Below are 22,020 nucleotides of genomic sequence, written 5' to 3'. Positions count from 1 at the left end.
ATGTTTCATTAAGTGAATATTTCTGAAATGCAATGAAATCAGAATTCCATTCTAAACAATAACAGATCTTCCAAGCCCAGTAATATCTAGCACTTTCATTGCTCTATGAAATTGTTTTCATCCTTTGTCTGTCTGTTTTCATACTACCCACATGTTGTTCTTTCCAATGTAATGGAATCTAAGTATAGATGATACATAGGAAATGCATACCATTTTTATATTCATCACCACATAATGTTGCTTTTAACAGCCTGTGCAATACTTTGCTCCATGAACATTTGTTGGGATTGAATACAAAGCTCTCCTACACTGGAAATTGATCTTAAGGTTTCAAGACCATAATGAAATGATGGATGTTTAAAGTTACTCAAGAGTATTCAGCTCTACAGATGGCTTTAAGATATCAGGGAATATCATACCCAGAGTAGTAGACTGTTAGCATTTATACCATGCTAGAGTTTATATATCACATCACACTAAGAATATCAGATGTAACATTCTCAGTTGTCTAAAATGTAGGTTGCATAAACAAGGATGATCCTTTCTCCTGTTACCTGAAATCCAATTTCATTTTTCCTTTTTTAATGCACATATGCATTTGCTCTAATATCCAAACTGACCAGCTGTGACTTGAGTTTTCCTCCAAACCATGGTTTGCAATTTTAATTTAGAGATTAAGTACAAGACATGTATACTCTTGCCTGTTACATTAGGAATCTATGTTTTATTCTAACTATTGCAGTCTGTGATATTCAATAGGAAACTAAATCTGAATGTTTATGGGAACTGAGATTTGAGTTTAGGATTATTCACATAACATTAAACCAGCTTTCATTATATGTGAATTATCTGAATCCTTGAAGATAAGTGCTCTTTATGGAGTCCATTTACAAACTCAATAGACATCAACTACTATGTTCAAATGTTCAGAATCAAATGATATGAGCAAGCTTGTGTGAAGTAGCCCAAATCTTAGAACATGGGGGGAAATGTGATATACATCCTCACTTCTGAAACCTTTTATTATTAATCACACTTAGGTAAAGTGTTTTAATTTTAAAGATGGATTCTGTTTTAAAGCTCATTAATTTTGGGTCTTTCCAATGTCTTTGTTAGAAGTCATGGCTTCCCAATTTGAGGTCACTCTCAATCCAGGACTATGTATTTGCTAGCCCTGGCACCTTGGAATTTTTTTCAGGGGGAGAGAAAGATTTTGCTATAACTTACAACATTTTACATAACTTGGTCCTGACTGAAGCTAGTTTCAAATCTATCATGCAGTCAATTGAAAAAGAGGACAAAGGAGGTACGATTGAATCAGTAAGGGGAAGAAAAAATATAGTACAACTTAATAGGTTAATAACCTGCCTTTAATAAGCAAGGAAAAAAAAAAGATTTTTTTTTCTCATTAAATCCTGACACAGCACTGATGGAAGAGATTATGTTATGAAAATAGTCTGTATTGTATGGCAATGCTTGATAGAGATCAGCTATCAGGGAACAAAAAGAAACCTCTGTTTCATGATTATAATAGCAAATTCTGGAAGACAACCAAATGTATCATGGGGCAACTCAACAGCTGTTACAGCACTGAAGTACTACCTTTCCATTTCCTCTAAGTTAAGCTGGGAGGAAAAAAAATCTCTCCTCTGCCAGCAGCAAGAAAATGTTCTTCTTTGAGCATTACTGAAATTCTTTCAATGGAGGTGCCTCATTTTTTAATGTTTAACTGCATTTTTCTCTCAGCGTGTGTTGCTAAACTGATTTCATGTTAATTCAGTTTAAAGCATCCCAAAATTGAGGGGAAACAGAAGGAATTTAAATAATTTAAATAAACTATGTATGTTTAGCCAATCATGCTTCCTAATACTATTTATCAAGTCCTTTAGGTAATAAATGGCATTTCAAACTAATTTGAAGTCCACTACCCTTTTGCTGGGTCACTGATAGCAAAACCAATAATTTACCATATTGGGAGTCAAAGATGAAAATTGTTATTGATTATTTTCTTCCTACAGCCCTCTGAAAACCTACCAATTCTTCTGTGAAGGATCAGGGTATACCTGGAAGATGCTATTCTGAATTTGAGCTTGTTTGGAGGTTCTAGCAGAGATCAGTACATTCCTTCTATCTGGGATGGTCATCCACTTCCTCCGAGTGCACAGCTTTGGGAAGGACACACATGGAGCATGAGGGAGGAAGGGGATATCTGCCTAGCTAGCCAGATCAGTGAAATCAACCCTGGCGATCAATAGGATGACAGATGTCACAGCCAAATCGCTAGGGTTGATTCGGCTGATCTGAGGAGGGGAGTAGAATATCAGCTGCATACTGGAAGTTGGACCTGGCCCTACAGCTATATATTTTAAAAAGTTGCACTCATTAGTTACACATAACTACCAGAATGACTTTAACCCTATACATACTCCTTCTGTGTAAATCTTACTGAAGTAAATGGGACTTAGATCTCAAAAACTAAATAAATAAGATGTGCAACATTTTATGGCATGCTAGGGACAATAGTTATTTGATCTACTATAGCTCACAAGCTGCTTTAAAACAAGAATGCTTATCAATTCTGTGCATGTTAATCCCAAAATATGTTTCAGAAAGTTCAAAGCAATTGACTCTCAAACAAAACTGCGGCCTTTTCATTTTAGTTATCCTAGTTTCTTGGGTGGGTTAAGTCAATGAATATATTAGCTTCTGGCATTCAGTTTATTAGAGTTTAGCAGTGCCATAAACAATCTCTAAAACAAATACACCAATGTGATAAACAATCTCTAAAGAGCAATATTCACCCAACACTTCTCTGGGTAAAAGAAAACTAATATTTATTGGAAGTTGGTGTAAATATATACCATCCATACCTTTATGCCTGGTGCAGTTTTTTTGGCCTCTGCTTTCAGTCTTGCTGCTTTTAACATTGGCTTGGTTTTCTTATAATCTTGTTTTCCTGTTGAAGAACGGGAAAAAACTATTACTGAATGCTCTCCAGAGTAAATGAGGGACAATTATTTAATGACTGTGGCATATCCAAATTTTCCCAAAAGAAGAGACAATTGCTATCTTTAATAGCCACACAGAGCTACTGTACATATTAGAACTGGTAGCTTAACAATAAACACTGAGATGTTTGCTTAAATGGGGATTACATGAGAGTCTAATTTGATCAATTTATTATTTTGTGCTTGGAATGGTCACATACAAGTGATCATTCTAAAACACTGCTGTCATAGCATACCACACTACCATGCCAAATCCAGCATGTGCACACACACAGAGAGATAGGCACACAAGCAGAGCAATTATTTTATGAAACCAGTTTCCATAATAGTGAAAATTGATATAATGTTTCCATGCAGTGAGGTTAGTTAATTAATTAATTTAATTTAATTAAATTTCAAGGCCACCCAATTCCTTAACAACTATGGGTCACTTGCAATTAAAAAAGAAAAACAACATATATAGAAAAAAATCACAGACGACCAGAAAAATATACACAACCAATAAAAAAACCTAAAACCATGGGGAGCCCACAATCACCCTTTCCCAAGACCTGGGAAAACAACCAAGTTGTCATTAGGGTGGGAGCTACATAAATCTCTGGAGGATGTAATTCCAGAAGGCAGCATGCTTTCTCTGTTTGCCATGAAAAAAATCCACTTTTTGGAAATAATGCTGCCAGTATATAGAAGGTGATTATCCTTACTCCCATACTAAGTCCTAAAAAATAAGATGCACTTCCTCCCTTGTAATGATACGTTTTGACAAATTTGAAGTGATTTTAACTGCATTATAGCAGTTTGCTTCTCTGCCTTAGCAGGGTCAGATTAACTGAAAGCTACATTTTATAAGGTTGTTGTTTAGGCTATGATCATAGGCAAATGTATTGACAGTAAGTGCCATGCCAAATGTTTGTTAGACTCAATTTTTATGGAACTATTACCATTTAGGGCAAGAGGTGGGAGAGCAGTAAAGGTTATCAGAAAAATCTATCTCATATCATGTTTTTACACATTTTTCTACCCCATCACAGCCAGTCTCTTGATGCTTCACAGAGCCATTTGCCATTAAAAAAAAAAAAAAAAAGGATTTTCCCATGAATCAGAATTCTTACATTATAAAAGATTGTGTCCTATTCCACATTGTACCCAAACCTAATTGTCATTTCTGCAAAGCCAACTTGGTTTTGTGTGTGTGGGGGGGTGCAATTTCCTGGACATCAAAATTGTTTTTTGATTGATGATGTGCCATCAAGTCAGTACTGTCTCTTAATGGCCTCAGAGACAGACCTTCCCAGGATCTGTCCCCAGCCTGGTTGTTCAGGTCTCCCAATGGTATACCCATCACTGCTATGATCAAGTCCATTAACCTTGCTGCTGTAGTCCTCTTCTTCTCTTTCTTTCCACCTTTTCCAATATTATGGACCTCTCAAGGGAGTTAGGTCTTTGCATAAAGTATCTAAAATATACAACGTGACCCTGGTCATTTGTGTCTTGAGTGGACTGATTTGTTTTATGATCCATGTATTTGTTTTCTTGACTATCCATGGTATTCTCGGGAATCTTTTCTAACATCAAAATTTAAAAGTGTCAGTACTCTTTCTATGCTGCTTCTTCAAAGTCTATCTTTTGCTTCTAATGCCTGGATCAGTAGAACAGACAGGATATGGAATTCGAATATCATTTCCAAGGCCTTCATGTGCTACCAAGTGCTAGTCTGTGGTATATTTCTTGACTGCTGCTTCCTTTACGGTTGATACAGGTAGTCCTCACTTAATGACCACAATTGGGACCGACAACTCTGTCGCTAAGTGAAGCCATTGTTAAGTGAATCACCCACAGTTGTTAAGTGAGACATCACATGATAGTGACTTGTGACTTCCTGCCAGCTTCCCCACTGACTTTGCTTGTTGGAAGCCAGCTGTGAAGGTCACAAATGGCAATTATGTGACCACGAGACACTGCAACCGTCTTAAATGCCCACCAGTTGCAAAGTGCCAGAATGTCGACCATGTAACCATGGGGACGCTGCAACAGTCACAAGTGCGAGGACTGGTCATAAAGTTACTTTTCAATGCCAACGTAACTTTGAACAGTCACTAAACAGGGCAGTCATTAAGGAAGGACTACCTGTACTTAATTCTAAAAGGCAAAAATTATCCACCACTTCAACATCTTCACTGTCAGTTCTAAGGCTTGTTGCTGTTAATGTTGACATTAGTTTGATCTTCTTTATAGTTATATAGTTAATCATTGTCCCATTTGTTCACTGTGCTCCTTGACTTTCATGACTAAAGCTAGCAGGTCACTTGCATTTTCAGCTATCAGAGTAGTGTCATCAGCATAGCACAGATTGATGTTTCTTCCTCCAATTTTAAAGCCACACTTATCTTCTTTCTATCCTGCTTCCTTTAATATATATTCAACATATAGGTTGAATAAATAAGAGGACGTATACAGCTTTGACTCACTCCTTTGACAACCTGAAGCCATATTCCATGAGGACTGTGGCTTCCTGACCTGATCTGGAGCCAGATATTGGAGGGGGTTTTTTTTTGCCATGTTCTATAGCTTCATTTCTTGTGTATAGGTTTGTCATGAAGACAATGAGATGTTCCAGGATTCCCATTTTATTAAGAACATCGCACAGCTTGATATGATCAACATAATCAAAGGCCTTTCTATAATCAGTGAAGCACATATTGAATCCTTTTGGTAGTATTTGGCTTTCTCAATTATCCCATGCATCATCAATAAGGTCTCTTTCTCCTCAGCCTTTTTAAAAACCAGCTTGAACTTCTGGCATCTCCCTTTCCATGTACAGCTGTAATTTCTTTTGGATGATCCTAAGCATTATTTTGTTAGCATGTGAAATGAAGGACATTGTATGATAGCTTGCATAGTCTGTTAAATCTCCCTTCTTTGATATAGATGTATAGGTTAACCCCTTCCAATCTGTTGGCCACTGTGTTGTTCTCCAGATTTGCTGGCATATTTTGGTTGGAGTCTTAGTATTCATCCTTAACAATTTCCCTGATTTCATTCCAGAGTTCCTCTGGATCTCCATCAATGAAAAAATAATTGGATTGGCATAAACTGGCAAGTCATTCTGAGGCCACACAATCCAATTATGTTTCCTCCTCATTATTTCCAACTGACATTCCAGTCTCCAACCACAAGAAGGACAACTTGCTTTAGGTTCTTTCAATTTTAGGTTTTTCATAAAACCTGTCAACCTCTTATGCATCTGTGGTTGGAGCATAAACTTGAATACAGTAACCACCATATGAAAGGGTAGTCCATGAAGTATAATTGATATTATTTGGCCATTGACTCCATTGTACCTAACTTCTGTTCTTGCTATATCCTTCCTATGAAAGCAACACCATTCCTTCTTTGTTTTTTGTGTCCTGAGTAGTAGATAGTATGATTTTCTGAATGGATGTTTCCAATTCCAGTCCGTTTCAATTCACTGATGCCGGATATGCTTATGTGTAGCTGATTCATTTCATCTTTCACTGTGTGAGCTTTCCCATGTTCATGTTTCTTACGTTCCACATTCCCACTGTAATTCTATCTCTGCAGCTTCAGATGTTCTTTTCCTGCATGGCAACATCAGCAATTGCGAAGAGAGATCTCTTTGGAGAAGACCCTGATGCTGGGAAAGATTGAAGGCAAAAGGAGAAGAGGACGGCAGAGGATGAGATGGTTAGATAGCATCACTGAAGCAATGAGCATGAAACTGAGAAAACTCAGGGAGGCAGTGAAGGACAGGAAGGCCTGGCGCAATATGGTTCATGGGGTCACGAAGAGTCGGACACGACTTAACGACTAAACAACAACAAAACATCAGCAATTAGATGCTCCAAAAGCTTTTCTCTAGCTGTGTTTTAAAAACCACAAGATCCTTAACTGTTCCTCAGTAGCGTGTTGAGTGCCATCCAATGATGATGATGGGCCCATCATCCAGCAACATATTGTCAGTCAGCTAACCTTGTCTATTCATGTGGTTTTCCTATTGTCACTAATGTGATCATCTACTTTCAACATCTTCCTTTACCTACTGCCCAACATAGATGTCTGCTTGTTTTATCTGGCCTACTGGGATAACTTTTCCACCTTGGGTGACCCTGGCGAACTCTTGGGTATACTTCCAGAATTCTTTGCTCAACCCTCCCAGGAACACCATCTTCATGATGATGAGGTAGCATAGCAGGATTTGAGGGGGAATTGCTTTTTAATGAACCTTAATTTTGTTGTCTAGAAGCTAATGGTTTAAATGCCTTGTTTAAGTTATTGTTTTAATACGTATCTTACCCAGCTGTTTTTAGTTCACATTTTTTGGGTACAGGTTTTTAAGCCTTCTTGAAATAACTGTTTGGTTTGAAGGGCAACATATAAACATTATAATAAATTAAAAAATAAATAACTACCACCTGGTTTATCATCATCCTGATCTGCAGGTCTATCTACTCTATATAATCATCAGGAATTATTTTGCTCTTTCACAAGAAACCCTTGAATAAGAAGGTATTAAGAAGGATATTTGAATCAGCCTTACAGCAAAAGACCTTCTTTTTCCATTAAGTAGAAAGATATAAAACAAAGTACCCTCTTCTTCCAATAAATCATTCATCTTCGAAGCAATTATGCAGTGCAAAACAATGATATATAGGAATAATTTCTGCAGCAATAAATTTAAATGCAGATAAAAATAGTTTGGGCTGAAGCACAAGGTCTAAGGGCAATTACATGCATCGGATGCACATCAGATCCATCCGAGGAGAAGTAATACAAGAATTTAATCGGTACCATTATGCCTTAAGAAGAATCAGTTGCTTTCAACAAAAGGTTATTGATGTGCTGCATGACTATGTCCAAGTATCCAGAAAGAACCCATTAATCAGGGCAACATATCAGTAAGTGATTTTAGGTAGTCTGCTGAAATAAATTTTATGTTCTCTATTATTATTTCCCTAAATCTGACTGTGAATCAATTTACAATTGGCAATATTTGCAGAATGAATTTAAAGTCAGTGTTAACAACTTGAATCTGCATTTACTGCAAACAGAGATATTAAGAACTGAAACCACCTTTACTGTAAACAATCTATTTTTATAATGAATCTACAGCTGGTAAATCTCAAAAACAAAGCATCTGTGATTAATTTTCTCACTCTCCTTGCTAAATATTATAGCCAGAAGAGAGAGCACATACCAGAATATACAAGTTTGAATCAACTGTGTGTAGAAATTTACAAAAGACATCTGTTAAATTTGTGATAATGAAAGACAAAAGGGGGGAGGGGAAGACTTCCTTTAAACAGGTGAACCATCTTTTTTTTAAAACAAAAAATACAAATCCCAAGATAGCCACCTGTATGGCAAAACTGCTAGATGGATCCAAAAGGTTGCAACCTGAAATATTTAGTTTATACAACCAATGCAAACTCCTTTGAATGTTCTTCAAACAATACATTTTACTAGATCAGTGTTTCCCACCTGACGATCTTCAGATGTATTCAGCTAAATTTATGATCATCTTCATTCACCAGGGCTAACCATGAAGTGAAAGTGATACTGGCTAAAAGTGCAATCTATATAACCACTAATCCACATTCTGCAATGTCTATCTGGAACAGCAACAGACAAGCTCAGTCCCCAAACCATCTTCAGACAGTAATTCCCCTGAATTTTTCATTTCCCCACCCCCTCCAGGGTCCATTGGCTGGACTGCAGAATTATTAAATGCACACATTGCCAAATCAAGTGTTTATTTAATTGTCCAGTATTACAGTACAACTCTTAATGAATGGGAAGGCTTTTAGAGTCCAACCACACATCGAGGTAGAGGAACAGAATCTGCCTATCTGTATATGAGGTTGCATCAGCTTCAACTCTTTGAAGTGTGATCAGAGGCATCCGGAGGATGGGTCAAAAAGTCAAGATGGTGGCAGTGACGAGTTTTTTTTCTGTTGTTCATTTTTTCATTCCTTTAATATTTTTTTAAAAATATTTGCAATAAAGTGTTTGTGTTTGTATATCTATATCCAGCTCTCTTTCTATCTGCACATTTCTCTAGTTATATCAATTTTTGTTTGCAATTCCCCACTGTCCAGTTTTTGCAACCAGGCTTCTCTAATATATATAATTTTCATAATGTACATTACACAATTGTACAATTTTCATAAATATTTGCATTTTTGTCTATATAGATATGGATGTATTAGTTCAAAAATGAGAAACTAGGAAAAGTGGGCTTTCAAATGCCCTGTTGATTTTTAACCTTCTGTTCACTGCCCAGAGCTGCAACTGGTAAGATGGCCAGTTATATAAATTGATATAATAAATAAATGCAGACTAAGCATATTCTACCCCTCCACCAACCCTACTATAAATTATTGCATGTGTGTGTGTGTGTGTGTATGTATATGTGTATGTATTTGTGTGTGTGTATACACACACACAGACACAAATATATATATATATCCTGCCTTTATGATTTTTATAAATAACTCAAGGTGGCAAACATACCTAATACTCCTTCCTCCTCTTCCTATTTTCCCCACAACAACAACCCTGTGAGGTGAGATAGGCTGAGAGAGAGTGACTGGTCCAAAGTCACCCAGCCGGCTTTCATGCCTAAGGTAGGACTAGAACTCAGAGTTTCCTGGTTTCTAGCCTGGTGCCTTAACCACTAGACCAAACTCCACTCAAAAAGAAAGCAGGGAATATGATCAAGGGCCAATATCCTGCCATCACTGATTTGAGTGACTCTCAAATTTATTCTTGTTAGCCTACTATGATTGCTCCCATCATGCTGCCTCTTTGTAGGGACCCAACTTGTTCAACAGTTTAGCCAGACTCCCTACATCAGTCTAGAGCAGGGTTCCTCAGCCTTGGCAACTTTAAGACGGGTGGACTTCAACTCCCAGAATTCCCCTTGCTGGCTGAGGAATTCTGGAAGTTGAAGTCCACCCATCTTAAAGTTGCCAAGGTTGAGGAACCCTGCTCTAGACTATTTGTCTCGAAATATCCTAGCGCTTTAGTTAGCTTATGACTGGCCTTAAATAATCACCTAAAACTATCAGGGTGTCTTCTCCTCTTTCTTTCTTGATTGCAGCTATTAACTGGGTCTTCCACTTTGCGCTTTGTGTTTACTGCTGTCTAAGCACAATAGCGTATGAGTACCTGGTTACTGTTTAATGAACACGCAGCTTCAGAACTTCCTTCATTGACCCTCCTGCTCCTTCTCCTCCTCCCGCCCACAGACTTTCTCATACCCATTTTCATTGTCATCATCAGCCAATGCTGTTCCTTGCCTGCATTTGCAACTATAAAAATTAATGCACTATTTTCTGAATACCATAAAGTGTATGCTATGTAGGAGCACATTATGCTATCAGACAAGCATATTCTTTCATAGAAAATACAGCTGGTTCAAATTCAAAGACATTTCTTTTCACCTGCAAATGGACTTGCTTCTAACTTGTTCCTCAATTCATTGTTTTTTATGGGTGCCTGGAAATATCTAATTGTCTTTAATTCAAAAACAAAAGTAAATTCAGTTCTTTAACTCTCACATGCATGTTCAAGATAATTCCTCCTGGGATGATTACCAAGTTCTATTCAATGCTCGATCTTCCAAACAAAAGTCCATAAATTTATTGCCCATTTATATAGACCACACCAATTATGCCACAATTGAATGACAAACAAGGAAGAGTCAAAATATTTGAAATGAGAAATGTGCAATCTAAATTTAATTACATAGGCAAAGTATCTGAAAATGAGTTATTTACTGCATGCCAAAAACTGACATACAGTAAAAGAAATCAACATTACAGATTTAAAACCCCTTTCAGCACTTTCTCTCCAATTTGTATCTGCCAAGAAACTGCTGTCCTGAATATTTTTGTGCTGGTACCACAATAACAAAAAACATTATGCATTTTCTTACACTGGGCAGCTTAGGCTGTATAATACAATAACTAATGGATTTATATACTTAATTTTTATTAAGGACTTTTTTTAAAAAAAAGTAGAATTTCATAATTTTTCTACATTAAACAGTCCTGTTGTAACCCTTTAAATTTTCCATGTATCCTGTGGGGTATTCATTTTATCTATTTTATCTTTTATAAAATAGATATAATTCTGTCATTCCATATGGTACTGGAATAGGAGATAATGCAGCACCAGCACTCAGTCAGCTTTTGTATTTCCAGCATTGGGAGGTCAACTGTTACTTCTTTGTCTCTAAATGTTAGGGATAATTTGATATCCACAACACCAATTCCTACTTACTAATTATTCAATGTGTACTCCCCTTTAAATGTGGTTTAAATTGCAGATCTCTTTGCTAAACTAGTGGGTTAATTTTTTAATTTTTTTGTTTTTTGTTCCTTTTCCATGTCTCTCTCTTATGAAGCATTCTAGAAAAGTTGAAAGCGAACATATTCTCGTCTATCATTCTACTTGATCTTAATAAAGGCATTTGAATAATGCACCAAATATCCTTGCTGCCTGAATTTAATATAAGTTCTCTTCGTAGTGTAGTTGATCATTTCATTTATTTACTTCATTTTATTTATTGGATATGACCTTGTGAAAAGGACTCAGAGTACACAAGGCAGATTTGAGGAGGAGGAGCTGATCTAAAAAAAGACATATCTAATTTCTGAATTTACCACAACTGGAGAACAGATATCCTGCATTCCGAATATGTATGCCCTTAATGTTTGACATACATTTTAAAAGAGAAAAATACTTAAAATACAGTACATTTAATGTGCTTGGTGTAGTTTGTATCATCACTGCCAGGCTATCAGCTTCAAATAAGTTCCTCTTTTCTACTGGGTTTAGTGGAGAGATTTAGTGAGTGAAACAAGGCCTGTCATTTGCAAAAGAGATGCCATACTAAACATCACTGATGCCTTAACACCAATTTACCAGAAAACTATCCATTGAGGATAGTTGCTAACATACCCCATAACACTCCCTATACCACTTCCTATTTATGTATTTAACTTTGTATCCTACCACAATCATGAATAGATTCTCAGTGGCTCATAACAAGTAACAGAACAATGTATAATAATAAAAATAAAAAATACAAAAACTTACAACCCAAACCAGTATCTAGCATCAACCCTCAACCACCCTCCTTTGTTTTCAGCTACTTCTTGAAGCCAACTAAAAGTTGGGGCTAATTGAATAACTTGTTTTTCTTTGTTTCCAGAGCAGGTGGGCATAAAGCACTGGGTTGCAGTCATGATTTTTATTTAATAAGAATGCTTAGTAGACGTTGGAGGCATTTTTAGAAATAAGGATGATGTTAGAGATGAACACTTTGCATCACAACTTCCCATTTTTCAAAAATAAAAGAAAAAGAAAAAAGAAGGAAAGAAGGTCTCTATAAAACCTATCAAATAGGGCAGGGAGTTTTGTAGGCATCAAGATAGGTTTATATACACACCATATGGGAAATCTCAATGCTATAAAGTTGATAAATGTATTTACATGCAAGGGAATTAAACATTTGATATTTGTGTAAGTGTATATGGACTGTCCTGGGTATGAATAACTTCAGCCGGCCCTCAAGCAAGAAACATAAAGCTATTTTGCAGTTCATCAACATGTTAGTTAATCACAATCTGTCTCCACACTTATCTATGCTGGCATGAATGCCTTTACATTAAAATGAAATGAGTTGTCCAAGAAGCAATGATGATATAGAAATCATATATTTGGAAGTTTTCTAAAGACTGTAATAGAGAATTAAAGGGTTTACTCATTATCTTGCCCCTGTTTTCCTCTGGCTAATATCATGAGGCTAGGCACTCTTACAAAGTGATCTTGAGAAGTATATGGAGATGGGATGTTAATATATTCACAAACCTAATTGTATTAGTAATATGAAACTTCACACTTCAAATAAAAGGACTCCAGCTACATTGGCATTTGAATTAACAGCAAACCTACCAAATTGTAACTTCATCAGCAGTATCACAGTGCCCTTTTATTGGATCTTACTATTAACACCCATAGATACGTGGGGAATTTTTTTTTCTTTTATAAAAGAGGAAGAGAGATTTGCTTTAATACAGTTTCAATTGCAGTGATTAAAGATGTTTTTGGAGTCTACAGCTAACGGAAACATTTTGATATGCATTGAATACAGTCAGAGTATAAGTACTTGAAGTGTGCATGAACCTCCTTCCCCAGCACACAGCCCTTTTCTTTTTTTATTCAGGTTTAATGGTAGCTCAAATCATTGGCCATTTCTCAATCTTGAGAGATGGAACAGCTTGACACTAATAATACATTTGCAAAGGACACATCATCATTTAACACAACATTAAGTGCTCAGGAACAACTTTTTTTTATAGCAGACACAAGGCATTCTGAGCTCAGGGCTGACATATCATTACATTTTATGCCACAAAGATAATCCAGCCAGTCATTCATGAGAGGTAAATTAATTTTCAAGCAACTGTATTTCAGCTTTAAGCCAACAAGAAGGATGCATTAAAGTGAATAAGTTTCTTTTATGCTATCACCAAGGGTTTCTTTGCCCTGAATAAAAGCCTTCTTGAGTATAGCAATATCTATACCTTCAATTAGTTCCCTTCCCCCTGCAGTTTCAGCTTAGAGATCTGCTTGCATAAGTTAAGCTACAATTTTAAATCCATAAAGCAATCCTTTCCTACACACTGAAGCAGGTTTCCCCAGTCTGGTACCTTCCAAATTCTGGTACTGGGTATTCCAGGGGCTGTTATCCTTGCATATCTGAAGGGCACCATGTTGGGGAATGCAAATGCAGGAACCCAAATTGATGCAAAGTACATGCAAATCAAAGTAAACTTTGATGGCTCACTCTTCTAAGTCTTTTCCTGAGGGCCAGGTACATGTGCTGGTAGTGTGGAGATTCTGCAAAGCAATCACACTTGTACGCATGCTTACGTCCTGTTTCTACATTGTATGCTAAAGAAGAGTAATAGGGAAAAGAAGTCTTTTGGTCCAAAAGGCTCATGAACTCATCATTGTGCATATTGCCAGTGTGAGGTTTCCCATTATTTTCCACATCCAAGCAGCTTTAAATATCAGGCTTGTATCTTTCTGTTTACATGCAATGCATGTAAAAAAGGGGTGGGGTTTTGTAATGGTATGTGGGAAAGATCTTGGGACACGGGGCAAAGCGATGCTGCCTAGAGAACAGTCAGATAAGAGATAGCATAGCCTGCAGCTGGATAGTGGGTGGGGCAAGAGGCTTAGAAGGGACCCTCCTAGTTTCTCAGGCTGCAAAGGAGACAGTGGGAGAACTGTACTTTCAGACTTGCAAGATTCTATTAATGTAGCTTTACAGTAAAGTAGAATTAGCTTATCTGGTTGTGTTTCCTGTCTGGTCTACCTGATCAGGCTGACAGGCTTTGATTGCACAGTCATGGCTGCCATCTTGACTTGATACCTCCGCAGACATCCCCGTTTCCAATTCTACGATCAAAGGTCTTTATCGCCAGCTCAAATAAATCAGCTGTCTGCATGAAGGATCCTATGACATGTAATTTTCCCCTGTATTCAGAGTATTCAACAAATATTTTGGTCCATTTCTAATTGGACACAGAAACAAGTAGAAGGTGTTGAGTGCAGATGGCATGCAACTGGAGCATATTGATAATACAGAAAATTGTTTCTGAGACCTAATTATCCAAAGTATTCTCCACGTGGTTATGCTTCAGGTGGCCCTCAGTGCAAGGGCAGAAAAGTAACTGAGACCTCCCAAAGAGTTGGTCTTGTGAAAGAATTTGCCCAGAACCAAAGAATCTGAGAAGTATTGTAAAAATATATATGAAGGCAGATATGGGAGGGGCATAATTTTTAAAAAAGATATATACATCAGAAACTAGAATAGGTTAATGCTGGGAGAACCTGTAAGCGGTAATTCTTTACTGACAGAAAGAAAGTAAATTCCAAATTCAAGGAATCGTATCATTTTGGATTAACTTCCATTTTATAAAACAAGGCAGGATATATTTTTATAGTGGAGACATTTTTATCTATATATTGTTCACAACTGTCATCCTAATGAAATCCATCAACAAGGAGCATTTTCCCAAATGAGAAGTTTAACAGAACTGACATGGAATAAATTTACTCTTGCATCCATATTATCTCTTGCTAAATTTACTTGTGATGAATAATCACAGAAAAGTAGAATTGCAGAGTTAGATGGGGCCATTTAGGCAAAACCTAATATCCATCTCAATACAAAAATCCAAATGGAAGCATTTCTCATGAGCTTTGTTGCTGAAAAACTGAACAAATTAATTTTTGTCATTACAGCAAACCTAATTTGCAAATTTTAGAAAAAAAATCAGTGGCAGATGAAAATCCTACCTTATCTACAACTAGTGAGCATCATCCATATTTTCTTCTTCTAAAAATCAAGTCGCATTTCTTGAACCATCATTTATAAATAGGGTAAATATCTGCTTCTGCTTGAAGACATCAGTTTCTTGCCTTCACATCCTCAGTACATTTTTTTCTACAGCTACGCTGGCTTCCACAGCTGTCCTCCATTTTTTTCTTCTTCGTTGGCATTGTTTGGCATTGTGCTTATTTTTTTTCCCCCACACTGCAAACTATCGCCTCAATCTCTAAATCACTCATAATTTCTGCACTGTATCATCTTCAGGGAACTTGTAATTCTAAACTACTTTCCTTCAAAATAAATGCCACTTGACAGGTCTTAACAGTTCAACCACAAAATAAATGACACCAATATCAGTTTACATAGAAGAATAGAGGCTGTAGATACTTATAAGCAGATGGAAGATGAGCTGAACAATGCAGAACAATGTGCTCCAACTGTATGGGGAAATATTAACTAAAATATCAGTCAAGAAAGGGATCACAGCTTTGGGCTGTGGGAATGATTTGTACTGGACAAGTTAAAAAACACACACACACACAAAATAAGCAAGTGTTGAAAATGATGGATGGAATGCTACCTTTGCAAATTTTAACATATCTCACATCATGGAAAAGTGACAGCCATGAAAATGTCCATGTGTGCAGAATGCAGAATAAAAATTAAATATTACTCCACATCTGTTTACCTAGGTGTTAAATGCCACTCCAAAGCCCTTATGTTTAGTTATTGGGGCTTAGACTTCTGTAGGGGAAGAGAGTTTCAACAAAAGAATTGTCAGAAAGCTACTGGGAAATATCTACCTGCAAATTCTTTTGGTTTGATATACTGCAGAGCACAGATGGCACAAGCAAAAGCATGTGATGGAATGAAGTGGAGGAGCAATCTCCAACTACTGAGTCTGACAATTCTAACAAGTGTTTTCTTCTGGGGGATATTTTGGCTTGTCCATTTGTAACTCTAAATTATTCCAGTGTTTATTAACTTCCTTTTCGGCAGGCTTCCAACTTTATACTGGGCTGATTCAATTGGCTTCAACAAGTTTGATAGTTTCAGAGAGATCTTACAATATCCATTATAAAAGTATTCTTGGTCTTTAACCTCCAAAAGTACTACTTCTTCTTTTTCATAAATTTTATTAAATTTCAGAAAGATTAAAATACAAAAAAGTCAAAAAGAAAAGAAAAGAAACATCAGAAAAGAAAAAGCATAGAAAAAGAAAAGTAACTTCTGACTTTCTTTGGTACAGGTATAAATGTAGAATATGTTAACCTCTTACTCTAATATCTAAAGATTCCTGACATCCTGCCACAACACCATCAGCAAAGAAGAGTACCCCACTTTCCAAGGCCATCTCTTCCATTGCTGAACAGCTCTTATTAAGAAATTCTTCCAATGTCCAACTAAAATGTACTTCCTTGAAACATAGAGCATATGTTTCTTGGCCAGTCTTCTGCAACACCTCTGAACAAGTCTGCCCTATCTTCCACATGACTGCCTTTCAATACTATTATTATGTCTTTTTTTCTCCAAGCCAAATGGACCCAATACCTCCAACCATTCATCCTAAGTTTTTCCTTCCAGGCCCTTTATCATCTTAGTCCTCTCCATCTGCTCCAGTTGTTTCTTAAAATGTGGTATTCAGAACTGGATGCAGTGTTCTAGGTGTGGTCTGACCAACCCAGAATAGAGAAGAACATTGATTTTGCTTGATCTTGACCTTATAGAGGTTAGTCTTTGCTTTTATAGGAACTATACTCTCAAAATTGTAGTAGTTATAAGGTGCTTAGTTTCACTGCTGTTTAACTGACTAACATAATAAAGGCATTTCTCATGAGCTTTGTTGCTGAAAAACTGAGCAAATTAATTTTTGTCATTACAGCAAACCTACTTTGCAAATTTGAGGAAAAAAAATCAGTGGCAGATGAAAATCCCACCTTATCTAAAACTAGTGAGCATCATCTATATTTTTTTCTTCTAAAAATCAAGTTGTATTTCTTGAACCATCATTTATTAATAGGGCAAATATCTGCTTTCAGATTTTAGTTCTGCCAACAGATAGACAGGAAGCTGGCAATAGTGCACTGAATATGTTCAGAATGTGAAAAAAGAAAAATAAAGATTCAAGGAGACAAAATTCACATTCATTTGAAAAGATAAGCATAATAAAACAAAATTAATGGATTTGCTTGCTGTGGTTTCAAAAATCCCTAGCAAAAGCTCTGATTTAGTTCAGTGGGACACAGAAGTAGAAATTAACACACAAGAACCACCTTTGTGGCTTTTTTAGTGAAATACTAATTAACTCAAACAATTTGTTGGGTAGGCTTGTTTTCTCCGCTGGGTTGAACTCTCTATTCTGCCTTTTTCCATCTGATTTCTACTCCTTCCACTGTGTGAATATATATGTGTTTTGGTGTTGAAGCCTAAATATATAACTTATATTACTTATTTTAGTATATGGATGCTACCGTATGGTACATGGTACCGGGAAGTACAAAAACACAAAAAACAGAAACAAACCAAAACAGATTTTATTCATAAAGCTGTTAGATCCAGTAGAACATATCCAAACAATCCACCCAAGAAGGAAGATTATCACAGTCGCATCAGAGCAACTGCCAGGATTCTGACAAAAGACAGTGTCAAATCAAGTTATGAAAAAACAGTTTGAACCCTGAGATATAACCTGTCATCCAGGATTTCTTATCCAGGAACTTGCAAGTGCGACTCTAGAGGACTTTCTTAAGAAACCATCTCCCTCAACACAGAGATTCACATTCCCCAGCAAAAGAAAGCACAAAACATGACCAAAATTACAGAAGTCTAGCCCCTGGGCAAAATCAGCTCTCTAGCTGTGTTCATACATAATACTGAGCCTGGAATTCTGATTTATAAAGTCATAATGGGAATTTACTTGCTTCTACAGATCCATGCAGACAAACAAACCAGCTGGAAGAATGCGGTCTGATGTTTAAAATTGGGAATATGGTTTGTTTTGATTATTATGACTTAAACTAGGATCTGTTATTGGATTTAGAATTCTCCCCCTCCCCCAAGTGAAACATTGTGAGATATTCCATGGACTGACAACTTTATTTCTGGGTCACAATGATAAGCCCATGTTTCATCAGCTGTCATGATGATGTGAAGACATTCCTCACCTTCATTCTCATAGCATGACAACTGCTGGCAAATTTCAACTCTTGAAGCTTTCACCTTTGCCATCTTGCACAAAACTTCCAACATTAAAAAACATCAGTAATGTAACCCACACATTTCTGTGAAATGCCAAGCTTGACAGCAATTTCCCTTTGAATGATCCATCAATCGCCCTTAATCAGTTCAATCTTTTTCACATGAAACTCATCAGTTGCTATCACAGGTCATCCACTTTGTCCTTGATCACACAAATAAGCTCTTTCCAATTCACCATCTTCTTTTGGCCCAGTGATATACAGAACTTACAACAACACAATTGATACCATAAACAATTTGCATTTGGCAGTGAATTTCAGTTGGCATAACTCCTTCAGCGATCAAAAATTCAATCACAGCAGGTTGCTTAAACCACACTGATGAGACTTCCATTTCACAAACAACAGCAACACAACTTTTTCTCACAGGAACTTCCCATCAACTGAAGTGAAAGAACAGATGCTGAGGAACATGTCAGAGCTTCTAGCATGTCAGTACTGCCATCTATTGATGACTTATAATATTGGAGGCATTACTTTACATTCATCCCTCATACACAGGATTTCCATAGATGGAAAAGAATTAAATATAATTATAAGGTCAATATAATAATATATTGTAAAAATATCTCCCTCACAGCACATTATTAAATAAAGAAGACTCATAATTCTTATTTGCCAATCATGTTGAAAACAATTGCAAAACTTCCCAAGCTTGAAAACCAATTTATCATCTGTGTCTGTGGGTGTGTGTCTATGCATGTTTGTGTATATGTGTGTGGGGGTGTGTATACAGGTAGTCCTCAACTTATGACCATTCATTCAGTGACCATTCAAAGTTATGACAGCGATGAAAAAATGGACTTATGACTGGTCCCCAAAATTATGGCCAACGCAGCACTTCCACAGTTATGTGATCAAAATTGGGCACTTGGGCACTTACAAACACAAAGGTGCTTCAACTCTCCCCACCTATCTTGCCCCCCATCTCCCCCTTTTTGACCACCCTGCAACCTGCCTTGCGGGGCCACAAGCAGCCCCAGAACTGTGCAGCTCTGGAGCCACTTGCCATGCTGTAGCTCAGGGGCTTCTTGGTGCCCCACAGCTCTGGTGCTGTAAGAAGCCCCTGAGCCACAGCACAGTGTAAAGCCGCAGCCACCCCTGGAAGACTCAGCTGCCCCAGCCTGCACCAGTACGTGCCAGTAAGCATTCATTTGCCCAGCTGCTTTCTCTCTCACACCAACCTTTCACCTTTTGTGCCCAGCCACCACAGATGAAGCAGAAGTGCCTCACTGCCTTTGCTCCTTTTTGGACTCAGCTTCTCTGACCCTTTGGAAAGCTGCACTGTCTTCAGAAAGCCTTTGGAAAGACAGCGCAGCTTTCTGAAAATAGCACAGCCTTTGGAAAGCTGTGCTGTCTTTCTGAAGCCTTTCTGAAAACTGTGCAGCTTTCTGAAGGCTTTCTGATTGGGCGAAACTGCTTCCAGCCTTCCCCATTGGCTGGCATTCTTATTTGCACTGCACTGATGGGCTGGACTGGGGAGCCACATGTAGGAAACTACCATGAAACTAAGAAACTACCAAGAGTGGAACTACCATCAGCCACTTCCTCTACATTAATGACATCAAGTTGTATGCTAAGAGTGAACAAGATGTAAACTTGCTGATCCACCTAACATGGATCTACAGTGAGAAATTGGGATGTCATTTGAACTGGAGAAGTGTGGCTGGATGGTAGTAAAGAGAGGGAAGGTATTTAAGACTGATGGGGTGGAACTACCAGCAGGCCAAATAGTAGACATTCAGATCAGCTGCAAGTACCTTGGTATCCCACAGTCACATGAGAACCACGTTGAGGAAGCAAGGAAGATAGTAACATCCAAGTACCACCAAAAGATAAGACAGATCCTAAAGAGCCAGACCAATGGGAAGAACAAGATCCATGCCATCAACACGTATGCCCTGCCAGTCATCAGATACCCTGCCAGTATAGTGAACTGGCCAAAGGAGGAGATGGAGGCTGCCGATGTGAAGACCTGGAAGCTCCTCACAATGTAGAGATTTCCACCCCAAGTCCAATGCCCAGAGACTCTACACCAGCTGGAAAGAGGGCAGGGTCTGGTGAGTGTCAAAGCCACTATCCTGGACAAAACCCAGAGTATCCAGGAGTACATCAGTAAGATGGCACCCAAAGATGAGCTGCTGAGGGAATGCCTGAGGCAGCAGCAGATGTGGAAGGAAGTTCAAGCAGAGGAAGTGCCATGGCAAGACAAGCCCCTGCATGGGATGTACCGCTGACAAATAGCTGAGGTGGCTGACAGTGGGAAATCCTATCAGTGGCTGGAAAGGGCTGGACTAAAAGATAGCACTGAGGCACTAATCATAGCAGCACAAGAACAGGCACTAAGCACCAGATTCATAGAAGCAGGGTTCTACCACACTAGACAGGACCCAAGATGCAGACTGTGCAGAGAGGCCTCAGAGGCAGCCCAACACATAGTGGCAGGGTATAAGATGCAGGCAGAAACAGCATGCACTGAATAGCACAACCAAGTAGCTGGCATTGTGTACAGGAACATCTGCACAGCGTATGGGCTAGACCTTCCCAAGTCCAGATCAGAGATTCCACAGAAGGTCATGGAGAATAACAGGGCTAAGATCCTGTGGGACTTCCACATCCAGACGGACAGGCAGGTACTGGCCAATCAGCCAGACATCGTGGTAGTAGACAAGGACCAGAAGACAGCAGTGGTGACAGATGTAGTGGTGCCAAGTGACAGCAACATCAGGAAAAAGGAGTATGAGAAGCTGGAGAAGTACCAGGGCCTGAAGGAGGAACTAGGGAGGATGTGGAAAGTAAAGGTCAAAGTGGTCCCAGTGGTGGTAGGAGCACTCGGGGCTGTGACTCCTAAGCTGAGACAGTGGCTCCAACAGATCCCAGGAACAACATCAGCGCTCTCTGTCCAGAAGAGTGCAGTGCTATGAACAGCTAAGATACTGCGCAGAACCCTCAAACTTCCAGGCGTCTGGCCGAGGACCCGAGATTGACGAAGACACATACCACCCATAGGGGTGAAAGAGGATTGTGTATGTGTACATGTACGTGTGTGTGTGTGTGATATCACTTTCTGAAACTGAACATACAGATCATGGCATGGCATGGAACAAAACTTTATAAATGAAGAGTAATGGAGAGAAAATTATGCAACCATTTTCAAGCAAATGAACGGAGTCTGTGCATATGGTATGTCAAAATAGGGGGAGAAAAATGGAATTTACATGTGCAAATGCCAAATCTCCTTATCTGAAGACAAGAGAAAATTCTTGTAATTGCACAGGTGAGAATGGAATTATTCCTAGGTTTCTCACATGTCTATTTATATTCT

At 38.0% G+C, this 22,020-nt stretch overlaps 1 protein-coding gene across 6 annotated transcripts in view; it reads right to left on the bottom strand.

Moving 5' to 3' along the window:
• The window catches only part of TRIQK (triple QxxK/R motif containing), a 61,990-nt gene that overhangs the window by 5,572 nt on the left and 34,398 nt on the right, over positions 1–22,020 (bottom strand). For all 6 annotated transcript variants that reach the window (XM_088149136.1, XM_088149134.1, XM_088149135.1 and 3 more), the window contains one exon: positions 2,871–2,956. In XM_088149136.1, coding sequence (XP_088005262.1) covers positions 2,871–2,956 — 86 coding nt within the window. The remainder of the gene's footprint in view (positions 1–2,870; positions 2,957–22,020) is intronic.

The sequence above is a fragment of the Python bivittatus genome, unplaced genomic scaffold (genome assembly GCF_059951505.1).
Source record: "Python bivittatus isolate LINGU-HERP-01145 unplaced genomic scaffold, Pbiv_v1 ctg000590_np1212, whole genome shotgun sequence".
In the NCBI taxonomy this organism is placed as follows: Eukaryota; Metazoa; Chordata; class Lepidosauria; order Squamata; family Pythonidae; genus Python; species Python bivittatus.
Note: the sequence above shows the minus strand (reverse complement) of the source record. Positions and strands in the feature narration are given on the sequence as shown.